The 15,125-nt window shown below is 40.1% G+C and overlaps 2 protein-coding genes and 1 long non-coding RNA gene across 3 annotated transcripts in view; all 3 read right to left on the bottom strand.

Annotated features, from left to right (window-relative positions):
• Nucleotides 1-1,928: 1,928 nt before the first annotated feature.
• LOC143010730 (butyrophilin subfamily 3 member A2-like) lies at nucleotides 1,929-5,054 on the bottom strand. The gene is made up of 6 exons (XM_076163233.1): nucleotides 5,038-5,054; nucleotides 4,564-4,660; nucleotides 4,146-4,481; nucleotides 3,474-3,761; nucleotides 3,261-3,374; nucleotides 1,929-3,168 (listed from the first exon to the last, which is right to left on the bottom strand). The coding sequence occupies exons 2-6, from the start codon at nucleotides 4,649-4,651 to the stop codon at nucleotides 2,657-2,659; spliced, it is 1,338 nt and encodes a 445-aa protein (XP_076019348.1). The 5' UTR covers nucleotides 4,652-4,660; nucleotides 5,038-5,054; the 3' UTR covers nucleotides 1,929-2,656.
• Nucleotides 5,055-6,123: 1,069 nt separating this feature from the next.
• LOC143010537 (uncharacterized) lies at nucleotides 6,124-7,053 on the bottom strand. The gene is made up of 3 exons (XR_012964806.1): nucleotides 7,011-7,053; nucleotides 6,695-6,772; nucleotides 6,124-6,445 (listed from the first exon to the last, which is right to left on the bottom strand). It is a non-coding gene; the product is annotated as an uncharacterized LOC143010537 (long non-coding RNA).
• Nucleotides 7,054-11,392: 4,339 nt separating this feature from the next.
• LOC143010565 (uncharacterized) overlaps nucleotides 11,393-15,125 on the bottom strand; it is a 3,774-nt gene continuing 41 nt past the window's right edge. The window contains exons 1-7 of the mRNA XM_076162941.1: nucleotides 14,858-15,125; nucleotides 12,970-14,739; nucleotides 12,768-12,858; nucleotides 12,383-12,649; nucleotides 12,068-12,184; nucleotides 11,692-11,813; nucleotides 11,393-11,467 (exon numbers count right to left, since the gene is read on the bottom strand). The exon at nucleotides 14,858-15,125 is cut by the window's right edge and continues 41 nt beyond it. Of these exons, the coding sequence (XP_076019056.1) occupies nucleotides 11,402-11,467; nucleotides 11,692-11,813; nucleotides 12,068-12,184; nucleotides 12,383-12,649; nucleotides 12,768-12,858; nucleotides 12,970-14,739; nucleotides 14,858-15,037 (2,613 nt within the window). The 5' untranslated portion in view covers nucleotides 15,038-15,125 and the 3' untranslated portion in view covers nucleotides 11,393-11,401. The remainder of the gene's footprint in view (nucleotides 11,468-11,691; nucleotides 11,814-12,067; nucleotides 12,185-12,382; nucleotides 12,650-12,767; nucleotides 12,859-12,969; nucleotides 14,740-14,857) is intronic.

Below are 15,125 nucleotides of genomic sequence, written 5' to 3' on the forward strand. Positions count from 1 at the left end.
GGACAAAGGCATAAGCTAAGTCAGATACTTCTTACTTTGTTTGTTTAAAATGTAATTTTATCTTCGAATTTTAGGTGAAGCTTTTAAGTCTGTCATTTGTGTTACTCATTTCATAGCCCTAGGGGTGAAAGTTTGAACATAAAAATGTATTACATTAAAGAGTTACATGATTTTGATATTGACTGAAGACGTGGTCTGACACATGGCAGCCGTTTTGTTAAAATTGTAGTGTTTTCTCCAAATTGTCACTGGTGTTACCGTCACTGGTATTACTCTTCTTCCTGGTAACACCAGTAAGTAAGTAAGTATAAAAATAAAAAAATACTTTAAGCTCTACTTGTTGTGGATCCATCAAGTTAAGAAGTTAGTTATTGCTATTAAACAAGTTTTACATATGTAAGAAGAAATGCATTTCAGCAGATTTGTACCACCCAGATTTCACCTTTTCTGTAGAATGACCCAGAAGATGATTCAGAAGCAAATAAACATTTCCTCTCCGCAGTTGTTGTGGTGATGATACTGTACGTCAAATGATGCCTTGTGATGCTGGTATTTGTGAATAAAAGTAAAGCCAACCTGCTTCTTCAACAATTCATTAGTATTGGTTTCTATTTCTCATTTACAGCGACTATCAACACACATTATTGCTATTCAGATAACAATAAAATGACACACTTGGTTGATATCACAGGATCTGAGTGTGTTCCCCCATCTTCATCACAATAAGCTGAGTGGAGAGGAAGCACCTGCTGCAGCTACTTCCTGTTTCTACCTGCAGGTGAAACACTAGTTTTACATTTATTTTTCTCAGTATTGAAGACATGAAAGTACTTAGAAGCTTTATTTGAGTAAATGTAACAAAACCACAAGTTTATCTGTAGAAAAACTTGAATCATGGCCTCAAAATCTACATTTAACACAAATGTTCCATGTTCCAAAGACATTCTTATAATTTTTTCACAATTCGTGATGGACTTGACATTCCTGTGATGCTCTCATCCATCCACATCATTTTGAATAACATTTAAAGTTTCTCTGTCTTATTTTCATCTTTCTCTCTTCTCAGAAATATTTCTTCTAAGTATTTTCTTAGTAAGGGGGAAGTTTGTGGATTTGTCATTTACATCATCGATAAATATTACATTACATTACGGTCATTTAGCAGACGCTTTTATCCAAAGCCTCGTTTTAACCTCAAACGTCCCTGCAGAACAACCACAGCCTCTCCAGATCTCTGCCTCTGACACAAAGACAAACCATGTTGGTGTTGTTGTGAATACAGTTAATTGAACATGTGTAAAGATTTAAAGTTTGACATTGTATTAAGTATTAAGTATTAAGTATTAAGCATTGTATTAAGTATTAAGTATTCAAATTAATACTTTTAATTTAAGTATTCACCAAGCTGCTGTTTGTACATGTTGTTTTATGTTGTTTTATATGTTGTCTTCTGTTGTCTTTTTCTATATGTTATACGTTGCACCCAGAACCACAGCAAATTCCTCTTAAGTGCAAACTTAATTGGCAAATAAAGTGATTCTGATTCTGATTCTGATTTTGATTGTATGTGGTTTCAAAATTCAGTTTGAATTAACTACTTAATTACTTTTTCAGTGCTGATTCATGATTCCAAAGTGATTCTGTGTTAGTTTCACTTTGAATCATGTCACAGGTTTATTCAGATCGACCTGTGGACTTTCCGCTGTTTTACGGCTTGATAAATAGTTTCCATGGCGACAGAGGTTGGCTCCTTGTTTTATTTTATTGACTGAATAATTTCACCACAGAAATGAACCAGCCGCTGCAGTCACCATGACAGACTGGGACAAATCAAGGTCAACTGCAGATTTTTACCATATCACAGACAAAAAGCAACAACCAAAAATATAACAATAACAATATAAGAAAATGACAATACTTTAGTACTTTGTTATGGAATGAAACTTGAATGTTATATTCTTCTCTATGAATGGTACATTGAACAGTAATAGTGTAGTTGTACTGCAGTAAAGTTTTTTCTTTAGGTTTATCTTACTTCATGGTATTACTATGCACTTTATTACAGTGTGTCAGTGTACTATACTGGAGAAACAATAGAATAATAGAGCATAGCACAGTAACAGTACTGTGGCCCTATAGTGTCCAGTATTACCGTAATGCTATACTTATGACACTGGAGTACTACACACTATATCATGTGTGTGTCAGTGTTCTATATTACCATAGTATATAGCATAGTACAATAGGAGTTGAACAGAATATACAGCAGTAATGTAGTAATATGGAATATGTAATGTAAGTCTTCTAGTACTACAGTATAGCACTTTAGAATTTTAATAAACATAAAGTTCTACGCAATGCCATGGTACTGTACCACAGTATAATAGTACAAGTTAACACAATTGTTTAATTTGACTGAATTCTGTTTATTATTAAACATTTTTGAATAAAGGATTGATTGGATTTTTTGAGGTTTAGTTTGATTCCTCCACTCTCAGTGAGACCAAAGAATATTTACATAGTATTTTTTATATTTTGACTATTCAACCTAAGTGTATTAGAAGAAAACTGAGCGTAACATAACACAGATCTGTTGGTGAATAACATGTGAATAACCAAACTCTCATCTCTGCATTTCTCTCCCTCAGCTTTACATTCACTGCTTGTTGTTCTCTAATTCTTTGTCCCTCTCTGTTATTTCATTAATCACTTGATCAGTCTTCACCAGCAAATCCTCTATTACGCCATCCAGTTTAAAATCATCATTCAGTTTTTTCTCCAGTTTGTCTCTGGATTCTAACATGATTTCTTTGAGGCTCTCATATGCCTTTGCTCGGTTGGCTGTCTTGTCTCCTCCCTTCTCTTTTATTTCCTTGTCCTGTACCTTTGTCTTATTCTCATCTAGCAGTTTCTGCATCTCAGCCCTGTGAATCATTAGTTTCTCTGTCAGGTTCTTCTGTTCCGGCAACATATCAACCAGGTTTTTCTTTGCACTCTCTGTCCTACCTGCCATATCTTGTAACTGCTTAGCAACATTTGCTAGTTCTGTTTTCAAATCCTTGTTTTCTTGCTCTAAACCTTTTTTTTTTTGCTCCACATCCTTGTTTTTCTGCATTTCCTTAATGAGCTGCTCCTTCTCTCCTTCTCTCCCGTCAGTCCCCTTGGGTTCTGTGCACAAACACAAACATAGTTGGAATATTTCAAGAAAAAAAACATCACAAATGAGACCAACTGATTGTAGTGAGAAATCTGTGACTTACTGGTTTGTCTGTATTTCCACAAAACAAAGCAAACAGTGAGAATGAACAGGAGGCACACGCTCGCAACAATGGCGTTGCTTCCAACAGGCCGACACGAAACCATGAAGAAATCATCTGAAATGATAAAACACAGAATGGAACCACAGGAAACGAGACCTCGGCTGCTTGAGGGTAAAGAGTGAACAGATTGTAAACTTATTAACAGTTTCTGACCCTGAATGTGAATCTGTGTCTCTCTGGCCTGGTTGGTTTTGTTCTGTCGTAGTTTACAGGTGAATGTGTTGGCGTGTTTGTTGATCACAGTCACTGAGCTTCTAACAGTATAGAGACCATCAGGACCTCTGAGCGTCTCTGTAGGTCCAGCAGAGATGATGTTTCCCTCAGCGTCCAGCCAAAGCACCTCAGGCTCTGGATACCAGCCTGCAGATTCACACTCTAACATCCCTGTACGACTATTCGGGTCGATGCCCAATAAAGAGATGACAGGCGATGACGCTGCAGCTACAGATGAGAGAAAGATGAGACATCTTGACTTCTTTACAAGAAAAAAAATCACAAATTACAAATAAAGGCATTCAGCTGCTGATCTTAATTTCACTGAAGTGTCAAGTCTCCTCTGTATTCAGGTAGTGCTTAAGTGAATGCTGTTCTCATACGTTTGCAATTTTACTCACATAATATTTCGTAACATTTTTTTTTTCTTCAAAATATTTCATTTTAGCCTCCAAATATCCAAATGGGCCGACGACTGACTTGGTAAAATATCATCAAATATTGAAAAAAATACCCAACTTTCAAATACATACTTCTTTGACCCACTTGGACTTAATTTCTATAAAAAATATCATTCCATCAATCCTATCGTACACTTACACGTGTACTTACCTATGACAAGCTCGATGTTAGTTTGCGTGTCTAACATTGGAACAAAGCATCGGTATTTGCCCTCATCAGACAGTGTGACGTTGGACAGTCTCAGTGAAATGTTTCCTTGTCTCAGTTCGTCGATGGACACTGAGGTTCTTCCCTTGTATGATGGATGCTTATCCCACATTTCCTGACGGTTCAGCCACACAAACACAAATCTTGGCGTCAGGTCAGGTCTTGCCCACTCCAGCGTCATGGAAACGGCATCCACGACAGGCTCCAGGTGACACGGCAAAATGACATCATCACCCAGCATGGCCACTATTTTCTGTGGACCGATCACCTGAGGCTGACCTGAGGAACAAAGGTTTCTTGATTCCATTTATTTATATTTCAATACTGATTTCTCACATGGGTGTGATTGTGCCTCATTTACCTCCACAAGAGTGTGTTTGGACAAGTAGGATCAGCGTGGCACATACGGCTCGGAGCACAGATGTGAAGCTCGCTCTGCTCTGAGGCATCCTGCAGGTCTGACAAGTCAAATACATCAAAGGTTCAAGGTTCATACCAGAGATAAAAATGAAAAAACAAACAAACAAAATTTACACAATAAACACATTTGCGAACGAAGGGGTGCTTTTTCCTCATCTTACCTGTAATGACGTCATTTTCTAAATGCAATATCTCTATTTTTACTCAAGTATGTCTTCAAGGTACTTTATCCACCACTGCTGTCGCCTTTTATGTCCACTTTCTGCACAGTGAACTATGTAAGCACGATATTTAATAACACTGTTTCACTGCATTGTACGGAGCTCTTCCTCCGCTTTTGGCCAAATAGAATTGATTTCATACAAAAATAATCATGTTGAAACTATTTCAAAAGTATTTTTCAAAGGCCACCTACCTTGTGTGTGTGTCGCAGCTCAGCACAGCTTAAAGTAAATCACAGGGTCAAAGTCACCACATAAAGAGATCTGTCAGTCTGATTAGCAACACGCCCACACTGTGAGATTTGCTTTTGTCTGCCATCTTACCCACAGTCACACCACAAGGCTTAACACAAACAAACACAATTAACACGCATTTATAACATTTACACTTGAAATGTTTAACTCAAATTACCCAGAAGGTTTTTGCACTCGCTTGAGAAGACTCTGGGGCGAGTCGATACAGAAGTGACATAAACAGACTTGGCTCCTAAGTGTTTACACAAGGCGCCACACGTGTTTAGCACGTCCTGTTCTGTGGGGATGGAAGAGGAGTAAAAAGTAAGAAGGAAAGATATATTAAAATAATATCAAATATTCAATAATATTCTTTTTTTTGTATTTGCTTGTATACATTTTTTAGAAAAAGAAACACAAACTATTACGGGAAGAAACATTTCTCAGTGGAGTTAATGAAGCTGAAACTACAAAGAGACTTTTATTTACTTTAAGCGTTACAATGGGATTAAATATAGAAACAATTTTAACTTTCTCTATTATTTTGGTTAACAACAATCAAGATTGTCCCATACTTGCTCGTTGTTATGTTAAACGTGTTCTTTTGCAAGCAACCTTTGATTTTTCCATTATGGGTTCCAAAGTTATTGACTAAATGTTAGCATCGGGTCGCTTCATGTCTCATTTTGAACACAAGTAGTGAGGTCACATGACCAACATGTTTGTTCATAGTTGACTGATTCCTTCATGAACACTTTTTGAAGAATAAGCCACGGCCACTGCAAATTATATCAAAAAACAAAGATAAAACATTTGTCTAGCTTGATCAAAACATGCTACGTGACAAAAATTACATAGGAAACATTTTGGAGAAGAAAATCAAAATGGTGGAAAATGCAGTGAAGTACGAATGGATGTGGTGCGCTTCCCACAATGAAATGTATGGATTCTTGACCAGGCTCATTGGACTCAGTCAGTAATGTTTGATGTTTGAGATCTGCTGCTCGTGGGCGATTTGACCGCTGCCCTCGACAATCATTTCCTCCACTGTCTCCACACGTTTCTCCATTTTTAGGAGCTGGAGCTCCATTTCTGCTCTCCACTGGGTCAGGATGTTTGTTTCACTGCTCAGCTCTTGTTTGCACTTAAATAAATCCTGTGCTGTGTCCATTCTATTCTCCCTTATTCTCTCTGTAATGTCACTTTCCACTGACTCAAGGTTAGTCTTGTTCTCTTCCACCTGGCGCTCTCTCTCCTCCAGTTCTCGTGAGATGCGATCTCTATCTCTTATGAGGGTAAATCTAAGCTCTTTCAGTCTAGAATTTAGACCTGTTAGTTTCGTCTCATCTGAACCCGGCCGTCTTTTGCCTGAAGAAAAAGAAGCACAACATAGAGGTAAATAAAATTATATTTATATTTTCACATGACATCTCCATTCATTTGAGTTCATTTCTGAGACATAACCCATTTGAGGAAGGACAGGATGACATCAAAAGTTCAAGGTTGACAGACAGATGTCAGTTACGTGGTGAAAGAAAATTAAAAACTGAGGATTGTACACTTTAATGAAATGCATCACTGTGTACATACTGCACATGACAGTGATGTGCTACTTACCCTTGCATCTGCACACACAGCCAGCCACCAAGCCAGCAACGCCCACACACACGCCAACAATCAAATAAATCTCACCAGCTGAAATGATAAAGGACACAGCAGCACCTGTAAGACACTTTCTACAAGTAAACACGGATGATTCATTTGTGTGAAGTTGCTGGTAGTTACTTGAAAGACTGAAAGAATGACAGACAAATGAGAAACAACTATTTCCAAGAATCCTTTAGTATCATGCAGGTAAATCAGAAAAGAGAGGCCATGATGCTGCTAAACAGTGTGTCTCTGTGTGTTATGTATGTGCATTTCCTGTCCTCACATGTTAACATGTTGCCTTTCAGGGGAACAATGCCAGGATTCTGAAAAAAGAACAAAAACTCCACAAATTACTGATAACTCATCTGAGAACTCCTAAGACAATGAAATGCGACGAACATTGTTTTTATCATTGTTTAAATCGCATGTAAAGGAGTATAGGAACTCACACATATGTCACTTTGATAACCAGTTAAAACTAAGAATCTGTTGCTTTCAGTAAAGAACACGTACCTGCGTGTACGTGTGTGTGTTGTTGTCGGATCACCTCCGTGAAAATGAAAGCTGTGATCAACAGTCCAAAGTCCTCAAATAAAATAGCTCACTGTCAGGTCAGATCATTTGATTCTCTTAATGTTTAACTGCATTACATTACAGTCATTTAGCAGACGCTTTTACCCAAAGCGACTTACATTACCACCCATTACAGAGGGGGGAGCAGTTGTGGGGTTAGGTGCCTTGCTCAGAGGCACCTCGGCAGGGACTTGAACCGGCAACCCTCCAGTTCCCAAGCAGAAGCCCTACCGACTGAGCTACTGCCTCCCTGGCTTTCAAGTCCAGGTCAGGATTTACACACTGTTGATATTTAATAACTAAACTAAACTAAACTAAACTAAACTAAACTAAACTAAAAAAAGCTAAACTTAACTAAACTGAACTAGTATTGGTGTATTATGTTTTGTTGTGCATGCTTTAATTTACTTTCTATGCATTTGTCTTCAAAGCTGAACTTGATTGAAAAATTTGTAGAAGTACAACTCAAATACCTGACATCAACTCCACAAAAAGGCAGCACAGGAAGAGGAAGGTCTGATCTGCTTTATATTTAAATCACCCAGCATGTTCAGTCAGCAGCCAGACAGCATGGAGGTCACAGCTCGCTGCATCGCCCTGTGTGAGTACCATTATTACAATTATTAGGCATTGCAATGCTATGGCCGAGTGTTAGGGCCAGAATAAAGACAGAATATTAAGTGTAAAAGTCTAAATGTTATAAGAATAAAGATTCAACGCTTCAGTGGTTTTGATGTAGAGAATACTAATCTTAGTTTTAGTAAAATACTTTATAGTAGTTTAAGCAATTCAATTACTCTGCTCTCTCTTGTTTGCTCAAACACAATACGCAACAATTACAAATTTAAATTAAGGATGAATTTATACAGTTTAATTAAAGTGTAGTGATGTTTTTGTTCTCAGGTTTAGTAGGTAAGTTTCAAATCATTTCAAAGCCTTTTTTCACAACACTTACTATCCAATCATCCAGAAAGGAACAAATGATGTCCATAAAGTGGATTTACAGTTTATTTCCATTTTTACCCTAATGACAAAGGATTGATTGAGAAATTACAATCTCAGAGATCATTTTAAAAGCATATTTTCCGTATGTCAAATGCCACGTGTACCAGTTTATTTTAATTTTTTTAGTATTTGGTTTTCTTTAAGAACATTTTTTACATGACAGTGCAGATACACTTATAGGACATTTTGGAGATCATTCTTTATACAGAAAGAGGGGGGAAAGGAGAGAGAGAGATAAAGAGAAAGAAAGAAGGTTGTATCATTAGTACTATTGTTGTTTAGCTTTTTTCGTAGACCCTGAGGTAAAAAAACAAACATGTACCAGTTTAACATAAAAGTAGTCCCAGTGTTTTGTGCAGCCAGTGTGAAATAATGCATAGCATTATTCAACTATTACAGAATAACCCTACACTCGATGTGTTAAAATCGCTATATATTGGACCAATTATCAAGTACTTTGTTTCCATTTTGTTGTATCGTGACTGTGCATCTTTTTCAAATATCTTAAATATCTCTGTCTTTCTCTGTGTGTGTGTCACAGATGAAGCTTTTCCTCGTATCATTCCAAACAGACTCCAGTTCTTTCAATATGACACATTCACTATAGTATAGTGTGACATTGATGGATTGACTGAATGGAGAGCAACCAGGAAGGTCAAGGAAAACGCTGCATCAGACACTAGTGGCTGTTGGGTGTCTGCAGGATCCTGCACCGTTGACACAGCCTTTAAAAGAGACAGTGGAGAATACTGGTGTGAGACTGAACACGGAGAGAGAAGCAACGCACTCAACGTCAGTGTTAGTGGTATGTCTATGTATATGAGTTTTTAAAGTAACTAATCTACATTTAAACCACATTTTGTGAACTTTGGTAGAGATGTGGCCGTGATCCAGGGAATAAACCATGATATGTTCACATAAGAGCCGGTTTGTGTCAAACTAGATTTTCTTCCATTTTGGTGTCTGGAGCCACAGAGTTTAAATTAACCTTGACAGTGTAACATAACGTATATACTGTATGATCACAGGTCCTCTTTCCTTCATGCAAATGTCACACCACCACCCCAGCAGAAGATGTTTTGCCTTCTCAGGGAAAATCCAACTCTTAAAACTGAAGAAATCTTTGGAAATTGTATATTGCTGATGATGCTAACATGGCAGCAAAATTATATAATGAAATCATGTTTAACTAAAAACCATGTCATGTCATGTTTTGCTGAGCTGGTGAGGTGATCCTGGAGATTACCGTTCTTCCTGTGATGGAAGGAGACAATGTGACTTTGAGATATAGACCAAAAAATCTTCTGAGCACATAGCAGAGAGTGTTTCCAAATCTGACAAAGGGCTTTACAAGTGTACAATCTCAGGTGTTGGAGAATCACCCGAGAACTGGCTTACTGTCAGAAATAACAATGCATCAGATCAAAGTAAGATGTTTGTTTAAAACTCAGGTCTTGCTCTTATAACTCAAGTCTTGCTCAGATGGTAGTGTGCTTCCATATGATGCATCAATCATAAAGCGTCTATCGTTAAGTCATCTTTCCAGGTCCTCATGAAGACACTCCACCTGCTCATGATGAATCGTGTTTGTGGTGGAAATTTCCATTCTTAGTTGTAGACAATTGAGAAGACTCAGGAATACACAGACAAATCAGCTTATTCCGTGACACTGCAGTGGGTCAGTTCTGGTTGCTAGACAGAAAAGACGACGAGAGAAAACAAGGGTGATTGGATGGTTCCAAGGCTTCAGAGGCGCCTCTGTGTCTCTCCACTAAGTCACAGAAACGAGATAGACAGGTGCCTGTCCGGCCCCAAGGCCAGAGAACACAGCCACATGCGCAAATGGAAGCCTAAACATCTCCAGGTTTATCTGCTAAAGGTGAAGGCAACCCAGACGCACATCATATTTTATATAATCATACTGTAGAGTTTGAATCTTTGGGATGCTTAGTTAAAGACATTGAACACATAAAATGCTACATACAATGCTACATACATTAAAACGCTACAAACAATGCTACATAGATACAGATAGTTATTTTTCCACAACATTGAGAACCCAAAGCGAAACAGGCTCAGGCTCTATGGGTTTAAATCAAAGCAACAGAACACTTTTTTATTTTGTTGGCAGTGATGATAAGTTACTGATCTAATAAATCACAGAGAATACTCTCATACATACATTTACCTGTATTTTGCATCATGTTCACTGATATTTGCCCCTGGACTTCAGTCAGAAGACAGCGAAAGCTCATATTTCCAGATTAAATAATACATTTGCAACATGTACAGCTGATACACTGGACATTAATTAATCATACCAACAATACTCCTCATGCATTTGCATAGGGCTGAAATGCTAACCTTGCCTTTTGAGCTGGACCGACAAACAAACACAAGTGATTGCAAAACACCTGCCTGCTAGTGCGCAGTGTGGATGTGATTTTACTGCCTTTAGTATTTAAAATTACAGAGTAATCATTGCTATTGTTTGTGTATTTAAACTTTCATGCCAGTATTTTATGCATCTCTTCTCCCCTGATGCTTTAGTGCTAAACATTGCCAATAAATGCAGTCTTGAAATACTATTGTTTTGTAGAATTGTAGTTTCGCTCAAACTCTCCAAAGTCGAAATTCCTGATGACGTAGTGTAGAAATGCTGCTTTCCATTGTTAGCTCAATCGTCTACCGTTGAGCTCTACCTTGTTGGTAAGTGGACATATGTTCATTGGGTCTCAGAATTAGAGTCTTGACAAACAATTTAAAACAGCCTGGCAGTGTCTTTTCAGGGCACAATTTTCTCAATTAAGTCATTCAATTCACACGTGGCTTTAAAATTTTATTTTATCTTTATCAAACAAAAAATCAAACTGTACAACGTAAACAAGCGTTGGACCCTCTTCACCACACAAAGTCTCCAGTTATTCAATTACCATTACAAGAAATAAAGCAGAAACAGCAGTGCCATACTATATATATACATATATATATGTTTATATATACATATATATACGTATGTATATATTGTGAGTTATATACAGTATATTGCTGTGTGCTTCTTAGTAGATGCACCTGAAACATAGTGGGCAGGGTCAATCATGTGGGAGGGCATGGCCTCGAGCAGGACTGTGGTGACCTCTGTTTCAGCTCCTTGTAATGTTTCTGAAATGAGCAAGAACATTTACATAAAGTAAGTCTGTCTCGAGAGTGATACACACAATCCACAGGAATTATACAATATAAACTATGTATATTATAAACTGTGCATGTGTGTGTGTGTGTGTGTATGTGTGTGTGTGTGTGTGTGTGTGTGTGTGTGAGTGTGTGTGTGTGTGTGTGTGTGTGTGTGTGTGTGTGTGTGTGTGTGTGTGTGTGTGTGTGTGTACCTCCAGGTGGCTGTAGTGGCTCTGGCTGCTGCAGTGGAGCTCCTTGGTGATGTTCTCAGCCATGTAGAACTCGGAGCACACGTTACAGAAGAACCCACATTTAGGAACCACAAACTCCAGGCCTGCAGGTAAGAGAAGAAAATGTTTCCGGAGTTCTAAATCTTGAAGGATTCTGTAGAATTCTTATATCTTATCAGCCACTCCAGCTTTACTGCACTCATGGGCAAGTAAACTAGGTCACATGGGTGTGGGGTCACACACACTGACCACCACAAGCATGTTACTCACATTTATGCTTTAAAATGCTTTAAAAAGAGTGGCAAAACATCTTTGAGGCAGATTCTGACATAACCGCCATGGTGTGCAATCTCCTCACCTAGCGGGTTGTTTGGCCTGAAAGGCGGCAGTTTGCAGTCGGCAGGTCCGGCGGGGGACCACAAACGAGCTCGCTTTGCCTCTGGTCCAACAGCCTCTGTCCTCCGTTTACCGTCCACTGCAGAGAGCAGAAGAAATATTATTATTATTATTATTATTTACACATGGCTCTGAACAATCCTGAACATTTTAAGACCTAAGCATTAATGTGCACACGACAAGGTTAAGCTTGTAACCATGTTCCTTTGATGTCATTGGAGTCGGCGTCTCTTCAGCCATTGAAGTGAATCTGATGTGTTAAACTGGTGGCGTGTACCTTTAACAGCAGCACCGCTCCCTCCTTCTTCCTCCCTTTCCTCCACACCTCCTTCCACCTCCTGCTTGTAGGGGAGTTCAGGCTGCTGCCCAACGAGGTCAGTTTGGTTCTCTGGCTGGCTGTTGCTCGATGACACAGACAGAGTTTTGACCAATGAGGAGGAGAAGCAGCAGAGAGATGTGGGAGGCGGAGCTTCAGCTGCAGCAAGCTCCTCCTCTTCTTCCTTCTCTTCCACCTCATCAACGATCAAAAATCTCACCTTCTCTTCTATGACATTAAAAAGACTTTCAGACACACACACACTTGACACTTTGTTTCATGTCTGCCATCAATAAAGTTGTTTTTGACGCTAGAATGATTGAACCATTCAAACACAAAACCAAACCTTTGTCGTCGTTGCCGTGTTTGTGTTTAGCAGATGTGAAGATTCCTCGCTGTTCCTCCTCCATGTCTGCATCCACAGCAGGCGCCAGAGTCTAGAGAGAGACAATTTTAAGGACTGAATGTCAGAAACATCAGTGAATCCTCTGACCTTTAAACTGGATTTCAGACGCTACCTTTGTTGACTTTATTGAGTTTGACCTCACCTCTGCTGATTGGTCCTCTTGGCTGTGTGGGCGGAGCTCCAGCACGCTCGTCCCCGCCTCCCCCTCACCATCTAAGATCTCATCCAGAGTGACCAGCTCGCGCTCTGCGGTCTCGCTGTCCGTCTTTCTGCGAGACGACGTTCTTTCTTCCCTCGCCTTGTCCTGACTGGCCGGCTCCACCACGGTCTTGTTGTCCTGGTAACCCTGCGTTCCTGCTGTAACGTTAATCTGCTTGGCCTCCTCTTCCTCGACAGCGACTCCTTGGGACACTTCCATGGCATCATCACTCGTAGTTGTGTCTGCTCTTGCCGCTGTCCCTTCCTCTCTACTTGCTCTTCCAGACTCTTCAGAGGTCGTCCGGTTTTCTTGAACTTGATCTTCTTCCAAACAATCTATGATCTCATACTCAGACTCCTCCTCTTCTTCTTGAATCTCTGCCATTTCACTCGTCTTTTGTACCGTTTCATCTTTCCTGTTTGGTCTCTTCTTCTCAGGCTGTCCTGTAGGGGACAGATTGACAGCAACTGTCTCGTCCTCTACCGTGCTGACTTTCTTGGTAGTTTTCCCCTCTGTCTTAGGTCTTCCCCTCCTTCCTGTTGTTTCTATAGCAGAGTCCAATATCCGGTAAGTAGCCTCCTTCTGCTCCTCCTCAACCTTCCTTCTTGTCAGAGTCATTTTGTAATCATTCATTTTGTCCCTGTTCCTTTCCTTCGAGTCTCTGGCGGGCGTTTGCCTCTTTCCTGTTGGTGTGTCCACTTTCTGAGACGTTTTTGTCTTCTCCTTCTCAGACTCATTCATTGTTCTCTCCCTTCTTCCTCTGGTAGATCTTCTTGCTGTGACTGGCTCATCAGCAACATCCTTGTCCTCTAGAGAGTCCAAAATCTCATATGTGGCCTCCTCATCCTCAGACACTTGAGGAGCTTTTAAGGTTGTTTTGTCCTCCTGCTTTCTTATTGCACCCCCTGGACCAGAACCTTCTGTGGTGGTTGCAGCATCTTGAACTTCATCTATTAGCACCATCTCCTTTGCACCCTCTTTGTCTGTCCTTGTGTCTTTAGCGGCGCTGGTTGTGGGCAAACTCCTCCTCCTCATTTTTTCTTGTGTGGCAATAGGCAGATCAGAATGTCCTATCTGATGTGCACCTTCCTCTTCATCAGCTTTCTGCCCACTGGGAGTTTCCCTCAGTCCTGTGAGAGGCAGGCTGGTGCTTTGGCTGTCTGTTGCAGCTTGATTTATTGAATCCAGTACCTCAAACCTCCACTGGGGCTCCTTTACAATGTTTTTGGTGTTGCCATATTTGGGCGTCTGGTTTTCATTTGAGATTTGGCTGTTGTGGTTTTCTTCTTCTGCAGAGGCTTTGGTGAAAGCTCGGAAGCATTCTGTTGATGCTGGAATATTGTCTTGTTGACCCTGGTGATCCCTCTGCGTGACCTCTGACTCCTGATGGTCTGACTTGATGGTATTGGCTGCAGCGGCCACTGGTGACAAGCTTCCTGACGCTGTGTTTGCCAAATTGCTAGTAACTGAGGCAACTGGAGAGACTTGTCTTAACTCTTTTTCTTTTGAAGATGAGGATAGTGAGGAAGACGCAGAGTTGTTAGTGATGTGCCTGGCAGCAGGTGACGCGTCTTCACCTTCTGTTTTGCCCGATGCTGATTCTCGATGCTTGGAGCTGCATGCTGCATCTTCCCCATCACCACCGACTTCATCAACGGTGATGAAGTCGTCCATGTCAAACATCAAGACGTCCGATGTAAATTCGTCAAGAGCCTGCGTGAAGAAAGAACAAAATGGCTTCTCAGAGGTTGCACATTTAAAATAGAAGATTATTATTATTATTATTATTATTATTATTAAGAAGAACAATTCAAAGAAATCCAATCCTCACCTGATTTGTGTTTTGTCTCGTCTTTTTGCGGCGCCGTGCAATGAGCAAGTCCTTACTCAGGCTGGGAAGCTCCACCTGCAGCTCTTCTGGCTTTGCTGAGGCTGGTTGCTCCTCATCCATCTCTCCATTGTCCTTGTCCGTCACACCTTCATCTCGTCTTACCTCAGCCGCTTGTCTCATATTGGGTCCCAGCCCAGCCTGCGAAGAAAGCCGAGTCAGCGGTTCGTCTGGTGCAGCGCCGAAGACCGGCTGGGCGTGAAGGGCGACT

This window comes from Genypterus blacodes, unplaced genomic scaffold (genome assembly GCF_046128005.1).
Source record: "Genypterus blacodes isolate CSIRO-AG114 ecotype Tasmania unplaced genomic scaffold, CSIRO-AGI_Gbla_v1 ptg000129l_1, whole genome shotgun sequence".
NCBI classification, from domain to species: Eukaryota; Metazoa; Chordata; class Actinopteri; order Ophidiiformes; family Ophidiidae; genus Genypterus; species Genypterus blacodes.

Excerpts from the sequence above, each read along its gene's own strand:
- LOC143010730 (XM_076163233.1), bottom strand. The coding sequence starts at position 4,651 with ATGCCTCAGAGCAGAGCGAGCTTCACATCTGTGCTCCGAGCCGTATGT. Across the intron at positions 3,762-4,145 it reads TAACATCGAGCTTGTCATAG|CTGCAGCGTCATCGCCTGTC; the intron begins GTAAGTACACGT and ends TCTCATCTGTAG. Across the intron at positions 3,169-3,260 it reads GTGGAAATACAGACAAACCA|AACCCAAGGGGACTGACGGG; the intron begins GTAAGTCACAGA and ends GTTTGTGCACAG.